The sequence below is a fragment of the Melanerpes formicivorus genome, unplaced genomic scaffold (assembly GCF_026170545.1).
Source record: "Melanerpes formicivorus ecotype bairdi unplaced genomic scaffold, bMelFor1.0.p_v2 SCAF_31, whole genome shotgun sequence".
Lineage (NCBI taxonomy): Eukaryota > Metazoa > Chordata > Aves > Piciformes > Picidae > Melanerpes > Melanerpes formicivorus.
Genome location: NW_027142383.1, coordinates 4,959,622 through 4,984,204, shown reverse-complemented (window position 1 = coordinate 4,984,204; position 24,583 = coordinate 4,959,622). Strand labels below are relative to the sequence as shown.

The 24,583-nt window shown below is 46.4% G+C and overlaps 1 protein-coding gene across 3 annotated transcripts in view; it reads left to right on the top strand.

Moving 5' to 3' along the window:
- The window catches only part of SPIN1 (spindlin 1), a 271,264-nt gene that overhangs the window by 117,843 nt on the left and 128,838 nt on the right, over positions 1-24,583 (top strand). For all 3 annotated transcript variants that reach the window (XM_068155424.1, XM_068155425.1, XM_068155427.1), the window contains one exon: positions 18,036-18,261. In XM_068155424.1, the coding sequence (XP_068011525.1) occupies positions 18,210-18,261 (52 nt within the window). In that variant the 5' untranslated portion in view covers positions 18,036-18,209. The remainder of the gene's footprint in view (positions 1-18,035; positions 18,262-24,583) is intronic.

Below are 24,583 nucleotides of genomic sequence, written 5' to 3'. Positions count from 1 at the left end.
AATCACCCATGAGGACCAGGGCTTGTGACCTGGAAGCTGCTTCTATTTGCCTGTGGAGGGCCTCATCTGCTTGGATCTGCTGGTCAGGTGGCCTGTAGGAGACCCCCACAGTAATATCTTCTTCCCCTGTCCTGCCTTTAATTTTAACCCATACGCTCTCAACCAGCTCATCATCCCTCCCCAGGTGGACCTCCACTGATTCCTGCTGGTTATTGACATAGAGGGCAACACCTCCTCCTCTCCTTCCCTGCCTATCCTTCCTAAAGAGTTTATACCCATCTATCCCTACATTCCAGTCATGGGAATCATCCCACCAACTTTCAGTAATAGCCACTATGTTGTGGCATCCCAGCAGCACAGTGGCCCTTAACTCATCCTGTTTGCTGCCCAAGCTGCGCGCATTCACATAGAAGCACTTCAGCTGGGCTGGCCCTGTTGTCCTCTTGTGCTAATTCCCCTCGGTTTCCACAGAATGTCCTGGTGCATCATTCGTGGCTTGCCTCAGGGCAGCAAGTTGAGAGCCCTTACCAGCTCTCCATCCCTCTATCCCTATAGGATAGAATATATCCAAACATGGCCAGGGATTCACACAGTTCACAGCTGTGTTACTAAGTTAATTACATGTGCTACATGTTTATCTGGACCCCAGGAAGTGTCCAGGTTTGCACATTCACAGGTGCTTACAAGGTGAATCGCACGTGCTATACATTTGCCTTGACGATCTAGACCCCAGGAACTGTCCAGGTTAGCACATTCACCTTTCGGGGTAGGGCATATTTTGGGGTTTGACCCTTCAGGACAGTGGCAAGGGACTGAAAGAGAAAGAGAGAAAAAATAATAATGAAGTCCGCACAGATTGTGCTACAGTACATGCTGGCTAATTTTGACAGATAGAAAAAGGCTAACTATCCATAGTACCTCTAATATAGATTTTTTAAATAGACAAACCAAACTATATCTGAGGTACATCTGTGCTATCATTGTACAGATGTTCAGAGAGCTATTGGGCTCTACCAAACTAACAGCTGACCTGCCAATTGAGTCATATGAGGTTAATTTATCTTTGACAGTTCTTGTGGGTTGACCTTGATGCCCACCAAGCCTCTGTATCAATCCCCCTTCTCAATAGGACACGAGGAGAAAAATATGACAAAATGCTCATGGATCAAGGTAAGAACAAGGAGACCAGTCAGCAACTACTGTCTGTATTGGGTTTATGTGGAAAATCTTTGGTAGCAAGAGCTGCTGCAGGGGTGGCTTCTGTGAGAAGATGCCAGAAGCTGCCCCCACGTCAGATGGAGCCAGTTCCAGTCAGTTCAAGGATGGATCCATTACTGACCAAATCTGAGACAATCAGTGACATTGGTAGCACCTCTGTCACAGCATATTTGTCATGAGTTTAAGCAAATTGATTCTGATGACGGGTATTCAATATCATGCTAACATCATGGTAGCTTTAAAATGAAAGTGCTGGCTAGAGCAAAGTATCACGGGGCTTGTATTTCAGATTGTAACATGAGAGGCTTCTTGTTTCCAGTTGCTGGATTTAGAAGTATATGACAAAAAAGTTCTTTCTTGGTATACTTCTAAGAAGTAGTTCAATGCTAGATACCTAAACTTTCAGAAAGTAGGTCTTGATATCTGGGAAACAAATACCTTCTTCATTGTTTAAATTCTAGACAGATAAACCTGGGTAGTCAGTTTCAGCAATGTGACACTAATGTTGAGACAAATGCTGTACCCTTTATTGTAGGGTGTTTAGAAATAATTTCAAAATTGATAGCTCTCAGTAATACAGTGTTTTTGTTTGCAAGATTTTTTTCTATAGAACATGGGAAAATCCTACTTGGCTTTTTTGTTCAAGTTTGTTGACAGATGGATCCTGTCATGCAGACAAGAACACACTCAGCTTCTGTGCCTTGTATCTCACAGAATCACAAAATCACAGAACGGTGGGGGTTGGAAAGTGTGGTGGGTTGAAATTTCCCATTCACATTAACAAAACACGACTAGCTCAGTTGGAAGCAAATGGAAGCTGTATTTACAAGCAAAAACTGCACTCTACAATGGAATGCAATGAATATGTACAAAATATACAGGATTTACAATATATTACAGATATTTGCAATTAGAAAATAACACAGAAATCCCCCTTTATCCCCTTTGGTTCTCCCAGAGAGCAGGGAAGCTGCTCCACTGTGCCCCCCCCCCCCCCCCCCTTTTCTTTTTAGTAAAAGGAAGGAATGTTAGAAAAAGAAGCAGTGTTAGTGTTCTTATCTTTTGTCAAGGCCAGTCAGCAGAACAGCCAGACCAGAGAAGAAGAAAAGGAATGGCAATCGTAGTGAAATGTGAAAGACTGTTAGGAAACAACTGCCAATGAGTTTGTTTAGAATAATCTTTTGTTTTCCTTTTTACAACCAATAGTGAATTATTTATATTTTTCTACTTTTCTCCTCGAAATCTGCAGCTAAATTTTAAAGGCATAGCCTAAAATTGGCACAGAGGGGACCTCTTAATATCATCTAGCCCAATCGCCCTGCTAGAGCAGGATCACCTAGAGTAAATAACACAGAAACATGTTCAGGTAAGTTTTGAAGGACTACAGAGATGGAAACTCCACCACATCTTTGGACAGCCTCTTCCAGGGTTTTCCCACCCTCAAAGTGAAGAATTTTTTCTTTGTGTTTATGGAACCTCCTGCATTCTGGTTTGTGTCCGTTGCCCCTTGGGGAGGGGGGACTTTTGGATGTTTGCTCAGTCAAATATTGCTATTAAAAATTGAGCTTCCAAAATGTTTTCAAATGGTTTTTTTATGACTCCTAAATTATATTGACTTCCATAGTTTTATGCTGGAATAGAATAGAATAGAATAGAATAGAATAGAATAGAATAGAATAGAATAGACCAGACCAGGTTGAAAGAGACCTTCAAGATTATCGTGTCCAACCTATCATCCAACACCACCTAATCAACTAAGCCATGCAACCAAGCACGCTATTACCGTGATTGAGAGATGGAGACAAAGCTTGATGCAAGCAAAGTGTCTACTTTATTGTACAAAGTCTTTTCTTTATATAGGCTAACATAATCAAAAGCCACTTATGATTGGTAATTAGATGTGTCTGTGAGACAGTTACAGACTCATGATTGGCTGCCGAGAAAATGCCAGGGAACACACATTGCCGGGCAAGGCCCAGGCAGGTGTTAGATAAAAGGCAAACGATCAAGCATCTCTTATCTAAGTTCAGAGAGAAGACAAAAGACTCTCTTGCAATATTTACCAGCTCTTATTCTCAGGTCCTTGTGTGGCTTCCTGAGTCACAATGGCCACTGGCAATCAGCTAAAGGCTTTTTCTCTCTACACAGTTGCAGTTTTTCCCAAGGTCTGTGGCCTACAAGGGCTAAAACATTTCCTTCTATCAGCTGAGCATTGCTTGAGGTTCTACTCCCTAAATTCAGTGCGTCACCCTATCAAGTCTCCTGAACACCTCCAATGATGGTGACTCCACCACCTCCTCGGGCAGCCCATTCCAATGGGCAATCACTCTCTCTGTGTAACAAACTTCTTCCTAACCTCTAGCCTAAACCTCCCCTGTGGCAGCTTGAGACTGTGTCCTCTTGTTCTGGTGCTGGTTGCCTGGGAGAAGATGATCTTGGATGCGATAATCTTGAAGGTCTCTTCCAACCTGGTTTATTCTAAGGTTGGATGTTAGGAAGAAGTTCTATACAGAGAGAGTGATTGCCCATTGGAATGGGCTGCCTGGGGAAGTGGTGAAGTCACTGTCATTGGAGGTTTTCAGGAGGAGACTTGATGGGGCGCTTGGTGCCATGGGTTAGTTGTTTAGGTGGGTTGGATTGGTTGATGGGTTGGACACGATGATCTTGAAGGTCTCTTCCAACCTGGTCTATTCAATTCTATTCTATTCTATTCTATTCTATTCTATTCTATTCTATTCTATTCGATTCTATTCTATGAGACCAAACTCCACCTGTCTACAACCTCCCTTAAGGTAGTTTTAGAGAGCAATAAGGTCACCCCTGAGTCTCCTCCTCTCCAGGCTAAGCAGCCCCAGCTCCCTCAGTCTTTCCTCATAGGGCTTGTGTTCCAAACCCCTCACCAACTTCGTTGCCCTTCTCTGGACTCGCTCCAGCAAGTCAACATCCTTCCTAAACTGAGGGGCCCAGAACTGGACACAGGAATCGAGGTGCGGCCTAACCAGTGCAGCGTACAGGGGCAGAATGACCTCCCTGCTCCTGCTGGCCACACTGTTCCTGATGCAGGCCAGGATGCCATTGGCCCTCTTGGCCGCCTGGGCACACTGCAGTCTCATGTTCAGCCTACCATCGACCAGTACCCCCAGGTCCCTCGCTACCAGGACGCTCTCCAGCCACTCTGACCCCAGCCTGTAGCACTGCATGGGGTTGTTGTGGCCAATGTGCAGAACCCAGCACTTAGATGTGTTAAATCTCATACCGTTGGATTCTGCCCATCTGTCCAGCCTGTCGAGGTCCCTCTGCAGAGCCTCTCTACCCTCCAACAGATCAACTGCCCCCAGCTTGATGTAGTCAGCAAATTTACTGATGATGGACTCAATGCCCTCATCCAGATCATCAATAAAGATGTTAAAGAGCAGGACCTGCCCTTCCTAAATCCATGCGGGCTGGGCCTGATCTCTTTACCACCATGTAAGTGTAGTGTGATTGCCATCAAGATTTATTTAGAATGAACCTTTATTTATTTAGAACAAACCAAACCAGCTTGGAAGAGACCTTCAAGATCATCGTGTCCAACCCATCAACCAATCCAACCCACCCGAACAGCTAACCCATGGCACCAAGTACCCCATCAAGTCTCCTCCTGAACACCTCCAATGATGGCGACTCCACCACCTCCTTGGGCAAAGATGACCTGTTCCATAATCTTGCCTGGCACTGAGTTCAGGCTGACAGGCCTGTAATTCCCTGGCTTATCCAACTGGCCCTTCTTGTGGATGGGCACCATGTTGGCCCGCTTCCAGTCTTCTGGGACCTCTCCAGTGAGCCAGAATTGTTGAAAAATGATGGATAGTGGCTTAGCCAGCTCATCCGCCAGCTCTCTCAGCACCCTACGATGGATCCCATCTAGTCCCATGGACTTGTCGGGTTCCGAGCGGCTGAGGAGAGTTCCAACCACCTCCTCATAGAACATAGGGAAACTGTGCTGCTCCCTGGCTCCTTCTGCCAGCTCTGCAGGCCAGCTGTCTGGAAGATGTTCTGTCCTGCTAGTCAAAATTGAGGCAAAGAAGGTGTTAAGTATCTCTGCCTTTTCCTCATCCTTTGATACAACGTTCCCCTCCGTGTCCACCAAGGAGTGGAGGTTGTCCTTTCCCTTCCTCTTGCTATTCATGTATTTATAGAAGGACTTTTTGTTGTCCTTCACAGCAGAGGTCAGTTTAAGCTGCAAATGTGCTTTTGCCTCCCTAATTTTCTTCCTACATGATTTAGCAACATCCTTAAACATTCTATGGGTTGCCTCACCTTTCTTCCAAAGATGATACACACTCTTTTTTTCCTTTCATTCTATTAAAATTTCATTACCCATCCTGGCTGGCCATCTGCCCCAGCGGCTCATCTTCCCGCACATTGGCACAGCCTGTTCCTGAGCCTTCAAGAGTTCTTCCTTGAGGGAGGTCCAGCTCTCCTGGACCCCTTTATTTTTAAGGGCTTTATCCCAAGGAACCCTCTGAGTTAGTTCCTTGAGTAACCTGAAGTCTGCCCTCCAGAAGTCCAGAGTGGAGGTCTTCTTGCTACCCCTCTTAGCTTGACCGAATTCTGAAAATTCAATTATCTCATGGTCACTGGCCCCTAAACAACCTCAGACCACTACATCACCCACCAGCCCTTCCCTATTGGTGAAGAGGAGGTCAAGCATAGCCTTACCCCTGGTAGGCTCTCGCAGCACCTGGGATAAGAAGCTGTCCTCCATGCACTCTAAGAACCTCACAGACTGCCTCCTCTCTGCTATGTTGAGATCCCAGCAGATATCAGGCAGGTTGAAGTCGCCCATGAGAACAAGGTCAGGTGATCCTGAGACAGCCTTAAGCTGCCTGTAGAATGACTCATCAACATCGTCATCCTGTTTGGGTGGTCTATAACAGACTCTAACCAGGATGTCTGCCCTGCCGGTCTTCCCTCTAATTCTTACCCACAAGCATTCAACCCGATCGTCCCTAATCTCCAGCTCAATGGCATCTAGTGCCTTCCTGATGTACAGGGCCACTCCTCCACCCCTTCTTCCTTGCCTGTCTCTCCTGAAGAGCCTGTAGCCATCAATTGTAGCACTCCAGTCATGCGAGTCGTCTCACCACCTCTCTGTGATGGCAACTGCATAATAACTTTCCTGCTACAACAAGGCTTCCAGCTCCTCTTGTTTGTTACCCATGCTTCGTGCATTAGTGTACATGCACTGCAGCTGGGCTGCTGGTTTCACCCCTGACTCCAGCTTACCACCCTCAGACTCCTGTCTGGGGGGACTGGTTCCAGCGCCTTCCCCCTTTGAATCTAGTTTAAAGCCCTATCAATGGGACCTGCCAATTCCCTTCCTAGAATCTTTTTCCCTTTCAGGGATAGGCCATTCTCGTACAGTCTGATCTTTCCCCTCCTCTGGCACAGATGTACTCCACCTGGTGCCAGCTGGCCTGGTGCAGTAGAAAATTTTTCAAGATCGAAAAACCCAAAATTCTTTTGACTACACCAGCCTCTAAGCCACTTGTTGACTATAGCTGCTGACCTGGTCCTTCTTGTATTTCTTCCTGTAACTAAGGGTATACATGAAAAAATTATTTGTGCACCTGACCCCTCAACCAGATGCCCAGGGCCTTGAAGTCATTCTTGATAGCCCTGGGAGTTCTGGTTGCAACATCATCATTCCCTAACTGGGTAACTATTAAGGGATAGTAGTCAGAGGGCTGCACCAGACTAGGCAGCCTTCTGGTACCATCTCTAACTTGAGCTCCTGGGAGGCAAGAAACTTCCCTGTGAGTAGGGTCTGGCCAACATATGGGGCCTTCTGTTGCCCTCAGGAGGGAATCACCAATAACAATCACCCTCCTCTTTTTTGTAAGGGAGCAAGTCCTGATGCCGGGGGAAGGCTGTTTAACCTTAGGGTGTGTGACCGTTTGAGGCTGTCCCCTTAAGAAAGGGAATATGGTGGTCGGATGTTTGTAAATGAAAAGACGGATCTAAACTAATTTCATTGGTAGATTGGGAGGAAGCACCTTCTGAACTGGGAGTGCAGCAGAGCATCCTGGGCATTCCTGCACTTTTCTGGTCAGTCTGTCTTCCCCCCTCCTTGGGTGGCATGCAGCTTTCTGGGCTTTCGGCCAGACTCAGCCTTGGGAAGAGATAAAAACTTTCTAACACGTAACGGCCTAACTGCTTCTAATTAATCACTGCTCTTTTTTTTTCTCTTTTCTCTCTTTCTAACCCTCTCTGGGGAAAGGGGGAGAGAAGGGGGAGCAGAGGTGGGGAACCCCCCCAGCAGAGGGGGGAACTCTCATTTCTGTGCTACTTTGTTGTGTATTTCTGTATATATTGTAAATACTGTAAATTCTGTATATATTCCCCTGCATATCCTATATTGCTTTGTAAATATACAGCACCCACTGCTTTGCTAATTCAGCTGTGAGTTTTTGTTCCTTTCCCTTCAATTTTCTTTCCCTCTACTCACAGTGGGGGGGGAGGGGCCTGGCCTTTCCCCCAACCCTACGACAGGGTGTTTTGCCTTAGGCAGTTTAACCTTAGGCTGTTTTGCCTTAGGCTGTTTTGCTTCAGGGAAAATCCCAGATGGTGTGTCCTCTGGTATCAGAATCGCCTCACCCTCGACCTCCATTGCTCCATACTTGTTTTCCAAGGGCAGTGGGGAAGGTGAGGGGAGGCAAAGAGGTTTAACCTTGCATCTTTTGAGAGGAACCTGAGTCCATTCCCCTCTGCTTTTTGGATAACCAGTTTCTGCTGGGGGAGCCTGCAGAGCCTGGTTACTCAAATTCGTCTCTCTTCTACAATCTCTTACATCTCTAAGTCTAGCAACCTCGTCCTTCAGTCTGGCCACCAGGTTAGGCAGATAGTTGATCTGCTCACACCTAATGCCAGAGTTGTCCCCACTACCCTGCATCTCAAGTGCCAGTCTCCAGCACTCTCTGCAGCCAGATGCCTGGACACCTACCTCTTGCTTATGACAACTACCTACCTGCTTATATTCCCCCTCAGTCTGAGTTGAGACTGATTCTTTGAAGGAGTTATTGCGATGAGTTACCACCATGCCTAGCCCTGCCCACGGGACCTACTGGAGAAAGTTTTAGAAAAAGTGCGGCAGCGCGGGCATCTAGCCGCAGCCAAGGAAGAATACACGGACTGAAATGGAACCGCCCGCGAGTCGCCACTGGCATTTTAAAGAGCCGCCAGTGACGCAGGGAGCCCGAGTGATCCCAAGCAGCAAGCACGTGGAGAACAGCAAGCACCGATTCTAGCCGAGTGCTGAGATACCGAGCGGGTCCTGCCTTTCCCATAGGTTGAAAAGGAAAGCAGCTAGTCCTCTCCGAGGCTGCTGGTCGTGGTGTGTTCCCAAGCGAGCTTCCCGCTGAAACGGAACTGCCCGCTGTGACCGTTTGAGGCTGTGCCTTTAAGAAAGGGACAGTGCTGGGACACTCTGGCTGAATATTTTGTAAATAAAGACAGGTCTAAACGAATTTCATTGGTAGATTGGTAGAACGCAGTTTTAAGTTTTAGTGCAGTTAGAATTTTTTGTCAGTTAGCTTGTTCCTTTCCCTCTCCCTTCCAGCTTGCCTGCTTCTGGGCACCTAGCCAGAGCGACCTTGGATAAGATAAGCACTAATCCTGCAATTAATTTGCATGAGGCCTACTAAAATCATTTATCCTTAATAACTGCCTTTTTCTCTCTCTAACTCTTTTGGGAAAAAAGGGAGGTAGGGGGTAGAGCGGGGTACAGGAGGGGAACCCTCTTCTGTTTGGAGGAGGGAATTTCATTCCTGTATTCTTTTTTATTCCTTGCTGTATATTTCTGTATATATATTGTAAATATGGTATATGTTGTGTATATCTAACCTGCATTTTCACATTGCTTGCAAATATAGCATCCCTTTCGGTTCTCCGACTGAGTTAGCTGTGGGGTTTTTTTTCCCCTTTGTGTGGGAGGGAACGCTAGGCCTTCTCTCTCAACCCACTACACCCGCGAGGTGCCGCCAGCTTTTAAAAGAACCGCCGGTGATGCAGGGAGCCCGAGTGATCCCGAGCAGCAAGCACGTGGAGAACGGCAAGCGCTGATTCTAGCCGAGTGCTGAGATACCGAGCAGGTCTAACCCTCTGAGTTAGTTCCTTGAGTAACCTGAAGTCTGCCCTCCAGAAGTCCAGAGTGGAGGTCTTCTTGCTACCCCTCTTAGCTTGACCGAATTCTGAAAATTCAATTATCTCATGGTCACTGGCCCCTAAACAACCTCAGACCACTACATCACCCACCAGCCCTTCCCTATTGGTGAAGAGGAGGTCAAGCATAGCCTTACCCCTGGTAGGCTCTCGCAGCACCTGGGATAAGAAGCTGTCCTCCATGCACTCTAAGAACCTCCTAGACTGCCTCCTCTCTGCTGTGTTGAGATCCCAGCAGATATCAGGCAGGTTGAAGTCGCCCATGAGAACAAGGTCAGGCGATCCTGAGAGAGCCCTAAGCTGCCTATAGAATGACTCATCAACATCTTCCTCCTGGTTGGGTGGTCTATAACAGACTCCAACGAGGATGCCTGCCCTGCTGGTCTTCCCTCTAATTCTTACCCACAAGCATTCAACCTGATCGTCCCTGATCTCCATCTCAATGGCCTCTAGTGCCTCCCTGATGTACAGGGCCACCCCTCCACCCCTTCTTCCTTGCCTGTCTCTCCTGAAGAGCCTGTAGCCATCAATTGCAGCACTCCAGTCATGCGAGTCATCCCACCACGTCTCTGTGATGGCAACTACATCAGAACTTTCCTGCTGCAACAAGGTTTCCAGCTCTTCTTGTTTGTTACCCACGGTTTGTGCATTAGTGTACATGCACTGCAGATATGCTGCTGGTTTCACCTCTGACTCTAGCCTATCACCCCCAGACTCCTGCCTGAGGGGACTAGTTTCAGCCCCTTCCCCCCTTCGAAACTAGTTTAAAGCCCTGTTGATGAGACCTGCCAATTCCCTTCCCATGATCTTTTTACCTTTGGGGGACAGGCCGTTCTCATATACTGTGACCTTTCCCCTTCTCTGGGACAGATGTACTCCATCTGTGGCCAGCTGGCCTGGTGCAGTAGAAAGTTTTCCAAGATCAAAAAACCCAAAATTCTTTTGACTGCACCAGCCTCTAAGCCACTTGTTGACTATAGCTGCTGTCCTGTTCCTTATGGTATTCCCTCCTGAAACTAAGGGTATTGAAAAAATTATTTGTACACTTGACCCCTCAACCTGGTCTCCCAGGGCCCTGAAGTAATTTTTGATAGCCCTGGGAGTTCTATTTGCAACATCATCATTCCCTAACTGCATAACTAGTAAGGGATAGTAGTCAGAGGGCTGTACCAGTCTAGGCAGCCTTCTGGTAACATCATTAGCTTGGGCTCCTGGGAGACAAGAAACTTCCCTATAAGATGTGTCAGGCCAACATATGGGGCCCTCCGTTCCCGTCAGGAGGGAATCACCAATAACAATTACCCTTCTCTTTTTTTTGAGGAAGCAGGTCCTGATGCCGGGGGAAGGCTGCTTAAACTTAGGCTGCTTTGCCTTAGGCTGTTTAACCTTAGGCTTTTTAGCCTTAGGCTGTTTAGCCTCAGGGAGAACCCCAGATGGTGTGTCCTCCGGCATCAGGATCACCTCACCCTCGATCTCCAGTGCCCCATACCTGTTTTCCAAGAGCAGTGGGGAGGGTGAGAGGAGGCAAGGAGTTTTTACTTTGTGTCTTTTGAGAGGAACCTGCGTCCATTCCCCTCTGCTTTTTGAATAACCAGCCTCTGCTGGGGGAGCCTGCAGAGCCTGCTTACTCTGATTCATCTCTTTCCTCCTCTGGTTCATCTCTTTCCTCCTTTGCTTTATCTCTTTCCTACAGCCCCTTACATCTCTAAGACTAGCAACCTCGTCCTTCAGTCTGGCCACCAGGTTAAGCAGATAGTCAGTTTGCTCACACTTTATGCAAGAGTTGCCCCCGCTACCCTGCATCTCAAGTGCTAGGCTCCAGCATTTTCTGCAGCCATATGCCTGGACATCTACCTCTTGCTTATGACACCTACCTACCTGCTTATATTCCCCCTCAGTCTGAATCGAGACTGATTTTTTAAAGGAGTTATTTCGACGAGTTACCACCATGGCTAGCCCTGCCCACGGGACCTACTGGAGAAAGTTTTAGAAAATGTGCAGGGCTGTGCACGTCTGAGCGAGCACATGAGCTGAAACGGAAGCTGCCACGAGTTGCCGCCGGCTTTTTAAAAGCACCGCCGGTTGCGTAGGGAGCCCAAGCACTCTCGAGCCGCAACCATGTGGAGAAACTGCAGCGCCGAATCTAGCCAAGTGCTGAGGTGCCGCACGAGTCCTGCCATCCCTGCAGCTTGAAAAATAATGCAGTTAGTCCTTCTCCGAGGCTCCTGGTCACGGTGTGTTCTCGTGAGAGCACATGGGCTGAAACGGAAGCTGCCGCGAGTTGCCGCCAGCTTTTTAAAAGAACCGCTGGTAGCGTAGGGAGCCCAAGCCAATAATTTTCAATTTTATTTTTATATTGAAATATACACACACAGAGGTACACTTTGTATACCAGTACTGCTTGTTCCTGTAGACTTCTAGGCAAATAACAATAAATCAATAGATAGAGGAAAAGCTGTAGAGAATATCAGAGGGGAGGGAAAGTAGTGATTGACTTGCGTTTTGTCAACTGATAAATCTATCATTGAAATGTATTACTCTTTGCAGTTACCAGTTGTAAATAATTTTTGCGTTCACAGAACTTGTGACCATTTGATGCTGTCCCCTTAAGAAAAGGGAATATGGTGGACGGAAGTTGATAAATGAAAAGAACGATCTAAACTAATTTCATTGGTAGAGTGGGAGGAAGCACCTTCTGAACTGGGAGTGCAGGAGGGTATCCTGGGCATTCCGGCACTTTATCTTCAGTCTTTCTTCCGCTTCTCCTTCGGGCAGCAGCTTGCAGCTCCTGGGCTTTCATCCAAGGCTTTGGCCTTGAAACCGATAAGCTACCAAGGCCTGTATTAACTCCTTTCCAATTAAAACAACTGCTTCTAACCCCTTTTTCTCTTTCTCTCTCTTTCTAACCCGCTCTGGGGAAAAGGGGGAGAGAGGGGGAGAGCGGAGGTGGGGAACCCCTCAGCAGAGGGGGGGAACTCTCATTTCTGTGCTACTTTATTGTATATCTTTGTATATATTGTAAATATTGTAAATTTGTATATATTTCCCTGCATATCCTGTATTGCTTTGTAAATATACAGCTCCACTGCTTTGCTAATTCAGCTGTGAGGTTTTTTTTCCCTTTCCCTTCAATTTTCTTTCCCTTTACTTTACAGGGGGGAGGGAGGAGGCTTTTGGGCCTTACCCTTCCAACCCTATGACAGAACTATACTATAATTTATCCTACTAGTGTCAGATGTTACTACTCCTACTAAATCCTAATGCTAGGGAAAAAAGTTCTTGGTAACTGATAAGCCAAATGAGTCTGTAAGATACTTTCACAATGATTTGGAATTTTAGTGGCTGAATTTTCATACCTCAGGGTGGTGAAAATGTATATCATAAAGTAAAAGAATGTGTATATTTTTATATTCTCCCTTGTTATTTAGGAGATGCTTTAACATTGATTGACTTGGGGGGAGTGGACTATTCAGAAGACTTGCATGGGGTCACCCATTCTATTAATATGATAAGAATTAGGGAATCTAAATAACAGACCGGCCTCATCCAAATTGTTAGTGCCAAAAGCATTATACTGCTTCAGCTGATAGCTAATCAGAAGAATGTTCGTTAAATGAAACCTGCAAGTGGGCTGTTGGTGACCTGTGCAGTCAGGTGTAGGGGCAAACCTTTCCTACCTGGTAGGCTGTGATGCTTTTCTAAAGTATACTGATAGTCTGTAAAGGCTATTATAGTGTATTCTGTATGTGTCAGTTTGGATAAAAAAAAAAGCTACCTGTGTTTTATTTGCTATATAGAATCATAGAATTGTTAGGGTTGGAAGGGACCTCAGGGATCATTGTTGTAGTGTGATGGTTTAATCCACCAACATCAACAAAAAGCACAGCTGAACTCAGTCGGAGGTATGAATGAAGCTGTATTTTACAAGCAATAATGGAATGCAATGAATATATACAAAATATACAGTATTTACAATATTATACAAGAATTTACAGGAAAGAAACAACACAGAAATCCCCCTTGGAGGAGGATTCCACCTCGGGTTCCCCCCAAACCTCTGTCCCTCCCCTTTTGCTCAAGTTAATTAGAAGAAAAGACAAAAGGAGAAAAATATTAGGGAAATTTCAGTTAGCTCAAAGCTTTGTTAAGAAGTTAATTTTTCTTATCTGAGGGTTCACTAGATAAAAGAGGCCTCCCTCTCTGTCCAAGGTCAGCGTGCATGCCAGGAGAAAGACAGAAGCCGGAGTGAGAACAGAATGTAAGATCATAAAACAACATCCCACTCATCTACCAATGAAATTCCTTTAGAATTATCTTCCTTTTGTTTTCCATTTTACACCCAAACATTCAGCTAGAGAATTCTGCAGCTATCCTTTCTTAAAGGCACAGCATAAACTGTCACAATCATCTAGTTCCAACCCCCCCCCCCCCGCCATGGGCAGTGGCACCTCACACTAGATCAGGTTGCTCAGAGCCACATCCAGCCTGGCCTTAACAACCTCCAGGGATATGGCTTCTACCACCTTCCTGGGCAACATGTTCCAGAGTGTCACTACCCTCATGGTGTAGAACTTCTTCCTAACATCCAGTCTGAATCTACCCATTTCTATTTTTGTTCCATTCCCCCTAGTCCTATCACTACCTGACACCCTAAAAAGTCCCTCCCGAGTTTTCATGTAGGCTCCCTTAAGATACGGGAAGACCACAATAAGGTCTCCTTGGAGCCTTCTCTTCTCCAGACTGAACAGCCCCAACTCAAACTCAGGTGGAAGGAGAGAGTCTACAGATTATGGAAGGACGGGCTGGCAACTTGGGAGGAGTATAAGACTGTTGTTAGCGGATGTAGGGAGGCAACTAGGAAGGCTAAGGTCTCATTGGAATTCAACCTTGCAAGGGAGGTCAGAGACAAGAGAAAGGGCTTCTTTTTAAAGGACATAGTATTGTTCCTTAATTTATAAATTATATGGCAAATATTAATAAAGATATGAATAACATTTTATTAATATGAAAATTGCCAAAGCATATCAAAAGGTTTGATGTACAGTTAGAATATATTTACAATGGGAATGTACAAAAAGAGAATACCCCAGGAGTGAAATGGAGCTTGACCACATGGGGGAGGGGGAGACTCAACATGAACTGTTAAGGCAAAGAGGCAATGAACTAATTATTCATATCTGGTTCCACCCAAGTGGGGAGTGCTGCTGCTGTGTATTAGAGACTTTGGGGCGCTCTCATGCACCAGGCACAGCAGGTTGCCATCAGGAATGCCATGAGGTCTTTGATGGCTGGTCTGGCTTCAGCAGATGGCGGGCTGTTAGTGACGCTTCTCGTGATGGGCACATGCTTTGTCCTGGGGAAACTGAGGCACGGGAAAATTCTGGTTGCAAAGGGAAGCAAGCTTGGTTTGGCTCCAGGTCCTAAGATCATTTCTTCTCTCATAGCTTGCAATGTGTAGGCTTGTGGCTATATCCCAGGCTCTGGACTGGGCATTCGAGGCAATGCAACTTGAGGCAACTTCAAGCCGGACAATGTACAAGCAGGTTCAAGCAGGCAAGGCCTGAGCAAGGCACAGGTGACTAGAAATCAGCCTGTATAAAAATCTTGCCTGAGATTTGATTGGGCCAATAGGGCAACTGAAATCAGCACCTAGTTACCTAATGAAAAGGGGTTCTGCAAGGCTGTGGCCATAAAAGGCAGAAACATAGGTCTGGTCAGGCAGGAGCAGTGGCCTTAAACATGCTCTTACCCCAGAAACAGGGTTGTTTACGAGTGTCGTAGGGTTGGGGGAAAGGCCGGATTAGCAAAGGAGCGTGTGCTGTATATTTACAAAGCAATTTAGGGAACGCAGGGAAATATATACAGAATTTACAGTATTTACAATATATACAGAAATATACAACAAAGTAGCACAGAAATGAGAGCTCCCTCCTCTGCTGAGGGGGGTTCCCCACACCTGTACCCCTTTCTCTCCCCCTTTTCCCCAGAGAGGGTTAGAAAGAGAGAGGAAAGAAAGAAAAAAAAAAGCAGTTGTTAATTGGAAAGCAGTTAATACAGGTCTTGCAGTTTATCAGTTCCAAGGTCAGTTTGGCTGAAAGCCCAGAAAGCTGCGAGCTGCAAGCCACTGAAGGAGGGGGAAAAAAGACTGACCAGAAAACTGCTGTACTCCCAGTTCAGAAGGTGCTTCCCCCCAATCTACCAATGAAATTAGTTTAGATCCGTCTTTCGTTTACAAACATCCGGCCACAATATTCCCTTTCTTAAGGGGACAGCCTCAAACGGTCACAACGAGACACACATCACAGTATCACCAAAGTTGGAAAAGACCTCAAGGATCATTGAGGTCACCACAGACCTCATGACTAGACCATGGCACCAAGTGCCACATCCAGTCTCCTTTTGAACATCTCCAGGGACGGTGACTCCACCACCTCCCTGGGCAGCCCATTCCAATGACGAATGACTCTCTCGGTGAAGAACTTTCTCCTCACCTTGAGCCTAAACTTCCCCTGGTGCAGCTTGAGACTGTGTCCTCTTGTTCTGGTGCTCGTTGCTAGAGAGAAGAGACCAACCCCTTCCTGGCTACAACCACCTTTCAGGTAGCTGTAGAGAGCAATGAGGTCACCCCTGAGCCTCTTCTTTTCCAGGCTAAACAATCCCAGCTCCCTCAGCCTGTCCTCATAGGGCTTGTGCTCAAGGCCTCTCACCAGCCTTGTTGCCCTTGTTGTTGTCTCTGGACATGTTCAAGTGTCTCGATGTCCTTCCTAAACTAAGAGGCCCAGAACTGGACACAGGACTCAAGGTGTGGCCTAACCAATGTAGTGTACAGGGCCACAATGACTTCACTGCTCCTGCTGGCCACACTATTCCTAATGCAGGCCAGGATGCCATTGGCCTTCTTGGCCACCTGGGCACACTGCTGGCTCATGTTTAGGTGACTGTCAACCAGCACCCCCAGGTCCCTCTCTGTTTGGGAGCTCTCCAGCCACTCCGACTCCAGCCTGCAGCTCTGCATGGGGTTGCCATGGCCAAAGTGCAGCACTCGGCACTTGGACTTGTTGAATGCCATCCTGTTGGACTCTGCCCATCTGTCCAGTCAGTCGAGGTCCCTCTGCACAGCCCTTCTACCCTCTAACTGACCAACATCTGCTTCTAATTTGGTGTCATCTGCAAATTTGCTGATGACTGTCTCAATCCCCTCATGCAGATCATCAATAAAGATGTTAACGAGCATGGGGCCCAGCACTGATCCTTGGGGGACGCCACTGGTGACTGGTCGCCAGCTGGATGTGGCACCATTCACCACCACTCTCTAGGCTTGGCACTCCAGCCAGTTCCTAACCCAACACAGAGTGTTGTGGTCCAAGCCATGAGCTGCCAGCTTAGCCAGCAGTTTGCTGTGGGGGATGGTGTCAAAGGCCTTGATGAAGTCCAGGGAGACTACATCCACAGGCCTCCCCACATCCACCAGGTGGATTACCTGATCATAGAAGGAGATCAGGTTGGTCAAGCAGGACCTGCCCTTCCTAAATCCATGTTTCCTGGACCTGATCCCTTGGCCATCCCATAAGTGCTGTGTGATTGCACTCAAGATGACCTGTTCCATTATCTTGCCTGGCACTGAGGTCAGGTGACAGGCCTATAATTCCCTGGCTCATCCAACCGGCCCTTCTTGTGGATGGGCACAACGTTGGCCAGCTTCCAGTCCTCTGGGACCTCTCCAGTGAGCCAGGACTGTTGAAAAATGATGGAGAGTGGCTTGGCCAGCTCATCTGCCAGCTCTCTCAGCACCCTAGGATGGATCCCATCTGGTCCCATGGACTTGTGGGGATCCAAGCAGCTAAGCAGGTCTCTAACTACTTCCTCCTGCATCACAGGGGAACTATACTGCTCCCTGACTCCAGCTGCCAAATCAGGAGGCCAGTTGTCCAGAAGACATTGTGTCCCACTATTGAAGATTGGGGCAAAGGAGGTGTTGAGTACCTCTGCCTTTTCCTCATCTTTTCTTTACAATATTCCCCTCCTTGTCCATTAAGGACTGGAGGTTGTCCTTGTCCCTCCTCTTGCTATTAATATATTTGTAAAAGTATTTTTTGTTGTCCTTCACTGCAGTGGCCAGTCTAAGCTCTAAATGGGCTTTTGCCTCTCTAATGTTTTTCCTGCATGACTTTTTTTCCTGCATGATGTATTCCGTACTATGCTGACATTATGCCTGTTATATAAGGGAAGGGCTGGGTGGGGCCAGTGTGAGTGCTTTGAGCACTTGACTGTGACATAGAGATGGTGGCCGCAGGGAAGCAGTCAGGTGGCTGTGTTTTGTATCACTCACTTTATATACTATTTCATTAGTATTATTGGGTTTTTGATTCATGTTATCTTTGTGGTGTTCTATTAAATTCTCCTTATCTCAAGCTAGAGCTTTGCCTTTTTCCCCTGATTCTGCTTCCTATCCTACGGGGGAGGCAGCAGCAGTTTTGTGAGCAGCTCTGTGGGGCTTAGATGCCATCTGGGCTCGAACCATGACATGCATGAAAAAGAAAAAAAGTTTTGTTTCACTTTGTTGTTTATTTTATCCAGACCTCAAATCAGACTCTTCTTTCTGATTTGTTTTTCAGATTGGTATAGTTGAAAGTGCTTCTCATATATTTGAGGAAGAACAGATTGGTGATTCAATGGTGGATCAATAAGTAGCTATTGTATTAAGAGAGTAAGAAGATATTTTGGGATTGGGAAAGAAGTGGATTTTCACCCTAGTCTAGCAGCTTTGCTGCTCACTTAAACACAGATGAATGAAGACCCCATTTGGAAAATCACCAGGTCAACGGTCCAGAGCTGATGCAGGTAAGATGTTTTTGAATTTGGGGGATGTTGTTTGCTGATTTTTAATGAGTGAAAAAAGTATCTCTGTTTCACAGATATTCTTATTTACTAATGGCTTTATGAAGCTGATACTGTTTGTGTGTGGTTGGGGGGGAGCTGTGTTTTGGGTTATTTTTAAGATACGATATTTGTCTTTCATCATAGAAACTGTAGAATTGAAAAGATATACATAAATTTAAGTTGTGCAGACTATGTATATGAAGTTGTTCTGGTTTTGTCTGGAACAGTGTTAAATTTATTCATAGTAGCTTGCATGATGCTATGTTTTGCATTTGTGCTGAAAACAGTGTTGATAACACACAGATATTTTAGTTATTGTTGAACAGTGCTTACGCAGTGTCAAAGCCTTCTCTCTTTCTCATGCTGCCCTCCTCCCCCCAGCAGGTAGGCTGTAGGTGCAGAAGAAGTTGAGAGGGGACACAGCCAAGACACCTTACCCTAACTAACCAAAGGGATATTCCATACCATAGATTCATAGAATGGTTTGGGTTGGAAGGGACCTTAAAGATCATCTAGTTCCAAACCTCTCACCATAGGCCGGGACACCTTCCACTAGACCACATTGCTCAAGGCCTCATCCAACCTGGCCCTGAACACCTCCAGGGAGGGGGCATCCACCACAGAATCACAGAAAATATCTGGTTGGAAGAGACCTCAGAGATTATCCAGTCAGTCCAACCCTTGACCCAGCACTGAAGGGCCAACACTAAACCATGTCCCTAAGTGCCAGTTCTGCACACCACTTAAACACCCCCAGGAATGGTGATTCCACCACAGCCATGGGCAGACCATTCCAATGTTTGATAATCCTTTCAATAAAGAAGTATTTCCTAATATCCAGCCTAAATGTCCTCATTTCCTCTAGTCCTGTTGCTTGCCACCAAGGAGAAGAGGCTGCCCCCTCCTTGCTCCAACCTCCTTTCAGGTAAAGAGTGATAAGGTCTCTTCTCTAAATTGAACAACCCCAGCTTCCTCAGACGTTCCTTATAGGTCATGTGTTCCCAGACCTCCCTGGGCAATCTGTTCCAGTGTCTCACCACCCATACTGTAAAGAATTTCTTCCTAATGTCCATTCTAAATCTGCCCTCCTCAAGCTTAAATCCATTCCCTCTTGTCCTATCACTACAAGCCCTTGTAAAAAGTCCCTTCCCAGCTTTCTTGTAGACCCCCTTCAGGTACTGGAAGACTGCTATAGGGTCTCCCCCAAGCCTTATTTTCTCCAGGCTGAACAGCCCCAAGTCTTGCAGCCCAATAAACTAACACTTTATGGAAAAAAAGTATCTTTTGTTCATCTCAGAAGTGCTGGAAAATAAACATTAATATATTCACCATATATTTATAAGGGTGTAAAGTTTTTACTGAACATCTCTCAAAAACACTTCAGAAGGGTTTTTGTATATGCCTTGTGTGTTGCATAAATTGAAATAATTCATCAAGCGTTTTAAAGAATTCTTTATTTGAAGAAACTCAAAATATGAGTAACTACTAAGCCTTTTATGACTGGTTAGGCTAATTTGACATTTTGCAGCTTCACAGACTAATGAATCTCAATAATTCTTGTGGACTCTGTAGTAAGGATCATTAGCAATGACAAACAAAAAATCAAGTTACCAGACAAGAATTGTTATGTATGCTGATATCTGGTCTTGTGTAAACTAGACCAGACTGTTTTTAATTGTACATTATATTTGAACTAGTGTGCAGGACAGGGAATTGCAAGTTAAGAATTTTACAGTACAGCATTTTGTGGTTCAAAATGTAGAAAATGAATGCTGTTCATTCATTTCTCTGTTTAATTAATTGCTTTCTAGTTGAACTTAGATGAGTAATGCAACTTTCTCTGTAGTTGTTTTCTGCCTTATGGAGTTACTTCATGTTCATTCTAGGAAGGGAATTGGCAGGTCTGATTGATAGGGCTTTAAACTAGATTTAAAGAGGGAAGGGGCTGGAACCAGTCCCCACAGACAGGAGTCTGAAGGTGTTAACCTGGAGTCAGGGGTGAAACCAGCAGCCCAGCTGAAGTGTATGTACATTCTCAGGCTGCGCCAGGGGAAGTTCAGGCTGGAGGTCAGGAGGAAGTTTTACACAGAGAGAGTGATTGCCCATTGGAATGGACTGCCCGGGGAGGTGGTGGAGTCGCCGTCACTGGAGGTGTTCAGGAGGAGACTTGACAGGGTGCTTGGTTACATGGGTTAGTTGATTAGGTGGTGTTGGATGATAGGTTGGACGCGATGATCTTGAAGGTCTCTTTCAACCTGGTCTATTCCATTCTATTCTATTCTATTCTATTCTATTCTATTCTATTCTATTCTATTCTATTCTATTCTATTCTAATGCACGAAGTATGGGTAACAAACAAGGAAGCCTTGTTGCAGCAGGAAAGTTATGAAGTAGTTGCCATCACAGAGATGTGGTGGGATGACTTGCATGACTGGAGCGGTGCAATCGATGGCTACAGGCTCTTCAGGAGAGACAGGCAAGGAAGAAGGGGTGGAGGGGTGGCCCTGTACATCAGGGAGGCACTAGATGCCATTGAGCTGGAGATCAGGGATGATTGGGATGAGTTCTTGTGGGTGAGAATTAGAAGGAAGACCGGCAGGGCAGCCATCCTGGTTGGAGTCTGTTATAGACCACCCAACCAGGAGGAAGATGTTGATGAGAGAATGAGGAGAAATATGTTGATGTCTGAGAGAACTGGCAGATGAGGTTGCTAAACCCCTCTCTATTATATTTCAAAAGTCATGGCAATCTGGTGAAGTCCCCACAGACTGGAAAAGGGGAAACATTACTCCCATTTTCAAAAAGGGTAAGAAGGAAGAACCAGGGAACTACAGGCCAGTCAGTCTCACCTCTGTCCCTGGAAAAATCATGGAGAAGATCCTCCTGGAGGCCCTACTGATTCAGAAGAATAGTGAAGAGGTGATTTGGAACAGTCAGCATGGCTTTGCCAAGGGCAAATCCTCCCTGACAAACCTGGTGGCCTTCTATGAGCAGGTGACAACATTAATAGATGAGGGGCGAGCAACTGATGTCGTTTACCTGGACCTGAGCAAAGCCTTTGACACTGTCCCGCACCACATCCTGGTCTCTAACCTGGTGAAACATGGGTGCTAATTAGATGAAAAAAGGAGAAAATAAAGAAAAGGATATGTGGTGGTTTAAGCCTTAACTGGGAGTTAAGAGCTCAGATGGGGGCAAGGCTGAGAATGTCTCCCCCGCTCCCCCCTCCTCCCTCCCAGCAGAGAGGGGAAAAAAAAGGAAAGGAGCAAATCCACCAAACAATAATTTGGTGTCGGCTTGGAAGTAGAGAGGTAAACAGTTTTTTATTTAAACAAAACAAAACAAAATATATATATATCAATAACAGGTAAGGTTCACTAGGGTAAGGAACAAAGATGGATGGGAGGGGAACAAAGAGGAAGAATACGAAACCAGTTTCTCTCTGATGAGGCGTGGAGGCAGCAGGGAGAAGGATCAGGCCCGATCATGTGGCACAGGAGCAGGGAGGCAGCCGCAGTATCTCTCATCCAGGAGAGGCAGGAGCCAAAAGGAGTGCTAATGACTCCAATGCCTTACCTTTTATACCCTAGCTGGGAAGGGAGTGTGGAGTGGAACAGACTCAGTTTCCCATGGAGAAAAGGCCCTGCAGGGAGGGCTAAGCACTCCCAAACCCTCCACCCTGTTTTCCAGAATAGGCGTTAACCCACCACAATGGGTTTGATGGGTGGACCACTAGATGGATAAGGAACTGGCTTGATGGCCACACCCAAAGAGTGGCTGTCAATGGGTCCATGTCCCAGTGGAGGCCAGTGACAAGCGGAGTCCCTCAGGGATCAGTCCTGGGACCTGTCTTGTTCAACATCTTTGTGGGTGACATGGACAGTGGCATTGAGTGCACCCTCAGCAAGTTTGCTGATGACACCAAGCTGTGTGGTGCAGCAGACACGCTGGAGGGAAGGGAGGCCATCAAGAGGGACCTTGACAGGCTGGAGAGGTGGGCACAAGCCAACCTCATGAGGTTCAACAAGAGCAAGTGCAGGGTCCTGCATCTGGGTCAAGGCAATCCCAGGCACAAATACAGGCTGGGCAGTGACTGGCTGGAAAGCAGCCCTGAGGAGAGAGACTTGGGGGTGCTGGTGGACAAAAAGCTCAACATGAGCTCTCAATGCGCACTTGCAGCCCAGAAGGCCAATCAGATCCTGGGCTGCATCAAGAGAACTGTGGCCAGCAGGTCATAGGAGGTGATCCTCCCCCTCTACTCACCTCTGGTGAGACCCCACCTGGAGTACTGCGTCCAATTCTGGAGCCCCTATTACAAGAGGGATGTGGAGGTGCTGGAAGGTGTCCAGAGAAGGGCCACGAGGATGATCAGAGGGCTGGAGCACCTCTCCTATGAGGACAGACTGAAGGAGTTGGGGCTGTTCAGTCTGCAGAAGAGAAGGCTCCGAGGTGACCTCATTGTGGCCTTCCAGTATCTGAAGGGGGCCTACAAGAAGGCTTCTTAGGATATCAGGTATTGATAGGACTAAGGGGAATGGAATGAAGGTGGAGGTGGGGAGATTCAGGCCAGATGTGAGGAGGAAGTTCTTCGCCATGAGAGTGGTGAAGCCCTGGAATGGGTTGTCCAGGGAGGTGGTTGGGGTGCTGTTCCTGGAGGTGTTTAAGACCAGGCTGGATGAGGCTCTGGCCAGCCTGATCTAGTGTGATCAATGTGAACTCATTACTAAGTACTTACACCTTACTACAATTACTATGTAATAGGTATCTGTAAATACCAAATGCTTGCCATTCATTATGCTTACCATTCATTATGCTTACCAGGAAAACTTAGCAAAACTCTAAGTAACAAATCTCTTAAGGACATTGCAATCGGAAATGAAGAAATTAGCTTTAAATCAAAGCAGAGCTTTGGCCGGCAAGAGTTGTACCAGAAAATCCTCCCTTTTCTGGGGATGGGGGTAGGGGTGGGTTGAGGGTGGCTAGCAAGGTGTGCCCTAGTTGCTATTGTTTCTGTATTAGGGTCTTAACAACTTGCAGCCAATCATGTCTGAACGACCATTGTTCCACCCATACTGGATTATATGTTTTCCATTTTAATTTTGAGGGTTGGTTGCTGACTAGTAGTCACTACAGAGAAGGAGCAGTAGCGAGTTTTGCTCCTAGCTGACTTAAGGCATCTCAACCCAATAGAACAACTGGAAGGGTTAACACATACGGTCTTACAGTGATTGATTTGCCATAGTTAAAAGCTAATTGCACTGGCTCTTTGCTAACCCAGGTTGTTTGGATACCTTTGAAACACATGACTTCAGCATTTGCCATGAGCAATGGCTAGTGACCATTCCATTTATGACTAGGTATAATGATGACATCATCTCCAGTATCCATAATAATTGCAAATTATATAATTTGTCCACAAGGGTGTCTGACAGTTACAATCTGTTCCAGTTTTCCCTTTTGGATTTCTAGGGCTAATAAGGTATTAGGCATATCGGTGGAACCCGAGCCTTCTTGCCCTTGGATCCTGTTAGAAGTTTTAGGCACTCGGGACTCAGATGGTATTAGCTGAGCAATTTCTGTCCCAACAAGAGTGCTAACAGGAGAGGCAATGGTATAGAGCATAATTTTCATAGCCCAGTCATAATCAGAATGTATTGAACCAGGAATTATAAGGATGCCCTGTCTAGAGGCAGACAATCTGCCAATTAATAGAGCACAGGGTCTGTGACCCAAAGGACCATGCCAATTGAACTCGACAATGCTTTGTGGATTAAAAGTGATATGCGGCTGTTGTCAGGTCCGCTATGCACTGCCAGAGGGGACTGGGGGGGGGGGAGGGTGAGGGGGAAGGGGGGGCGCAGTCCAAGCACCCTGGTTTGGTGTTGTCGCGTGGGGTATATTCACGCTGTGGGAGCAGCTTCTGCGACACTCTGGAGTAAAATTATTAGGTCTGTGACACTTTCGAGTCTGTCCAGCAGTCAGGCAATTTGATTTAAGGTACCTAGGTTTCTCAGAGGCATGATGATTTCCACCCAGGTTGTTTCCGTTGTGCAGTGGTCGTACTGGTGGTTTCAGGACTGCTTCTATGGCCGTGGCTAAATACATTGCTGCTTGTTGATGCTTCATTCGTTGTTGCATCCAGCAGTCATGAGACAGTGGCACCTGTTGATAAAATGCTGAGAACCTGTTTAGTTTCTTCATTAGCATTGTCAAATGCCAAAATATCCAGCATTTTTACCTTCATATCATGAGTCAGGTCTGAATGTATTGAATGCCGTATGTA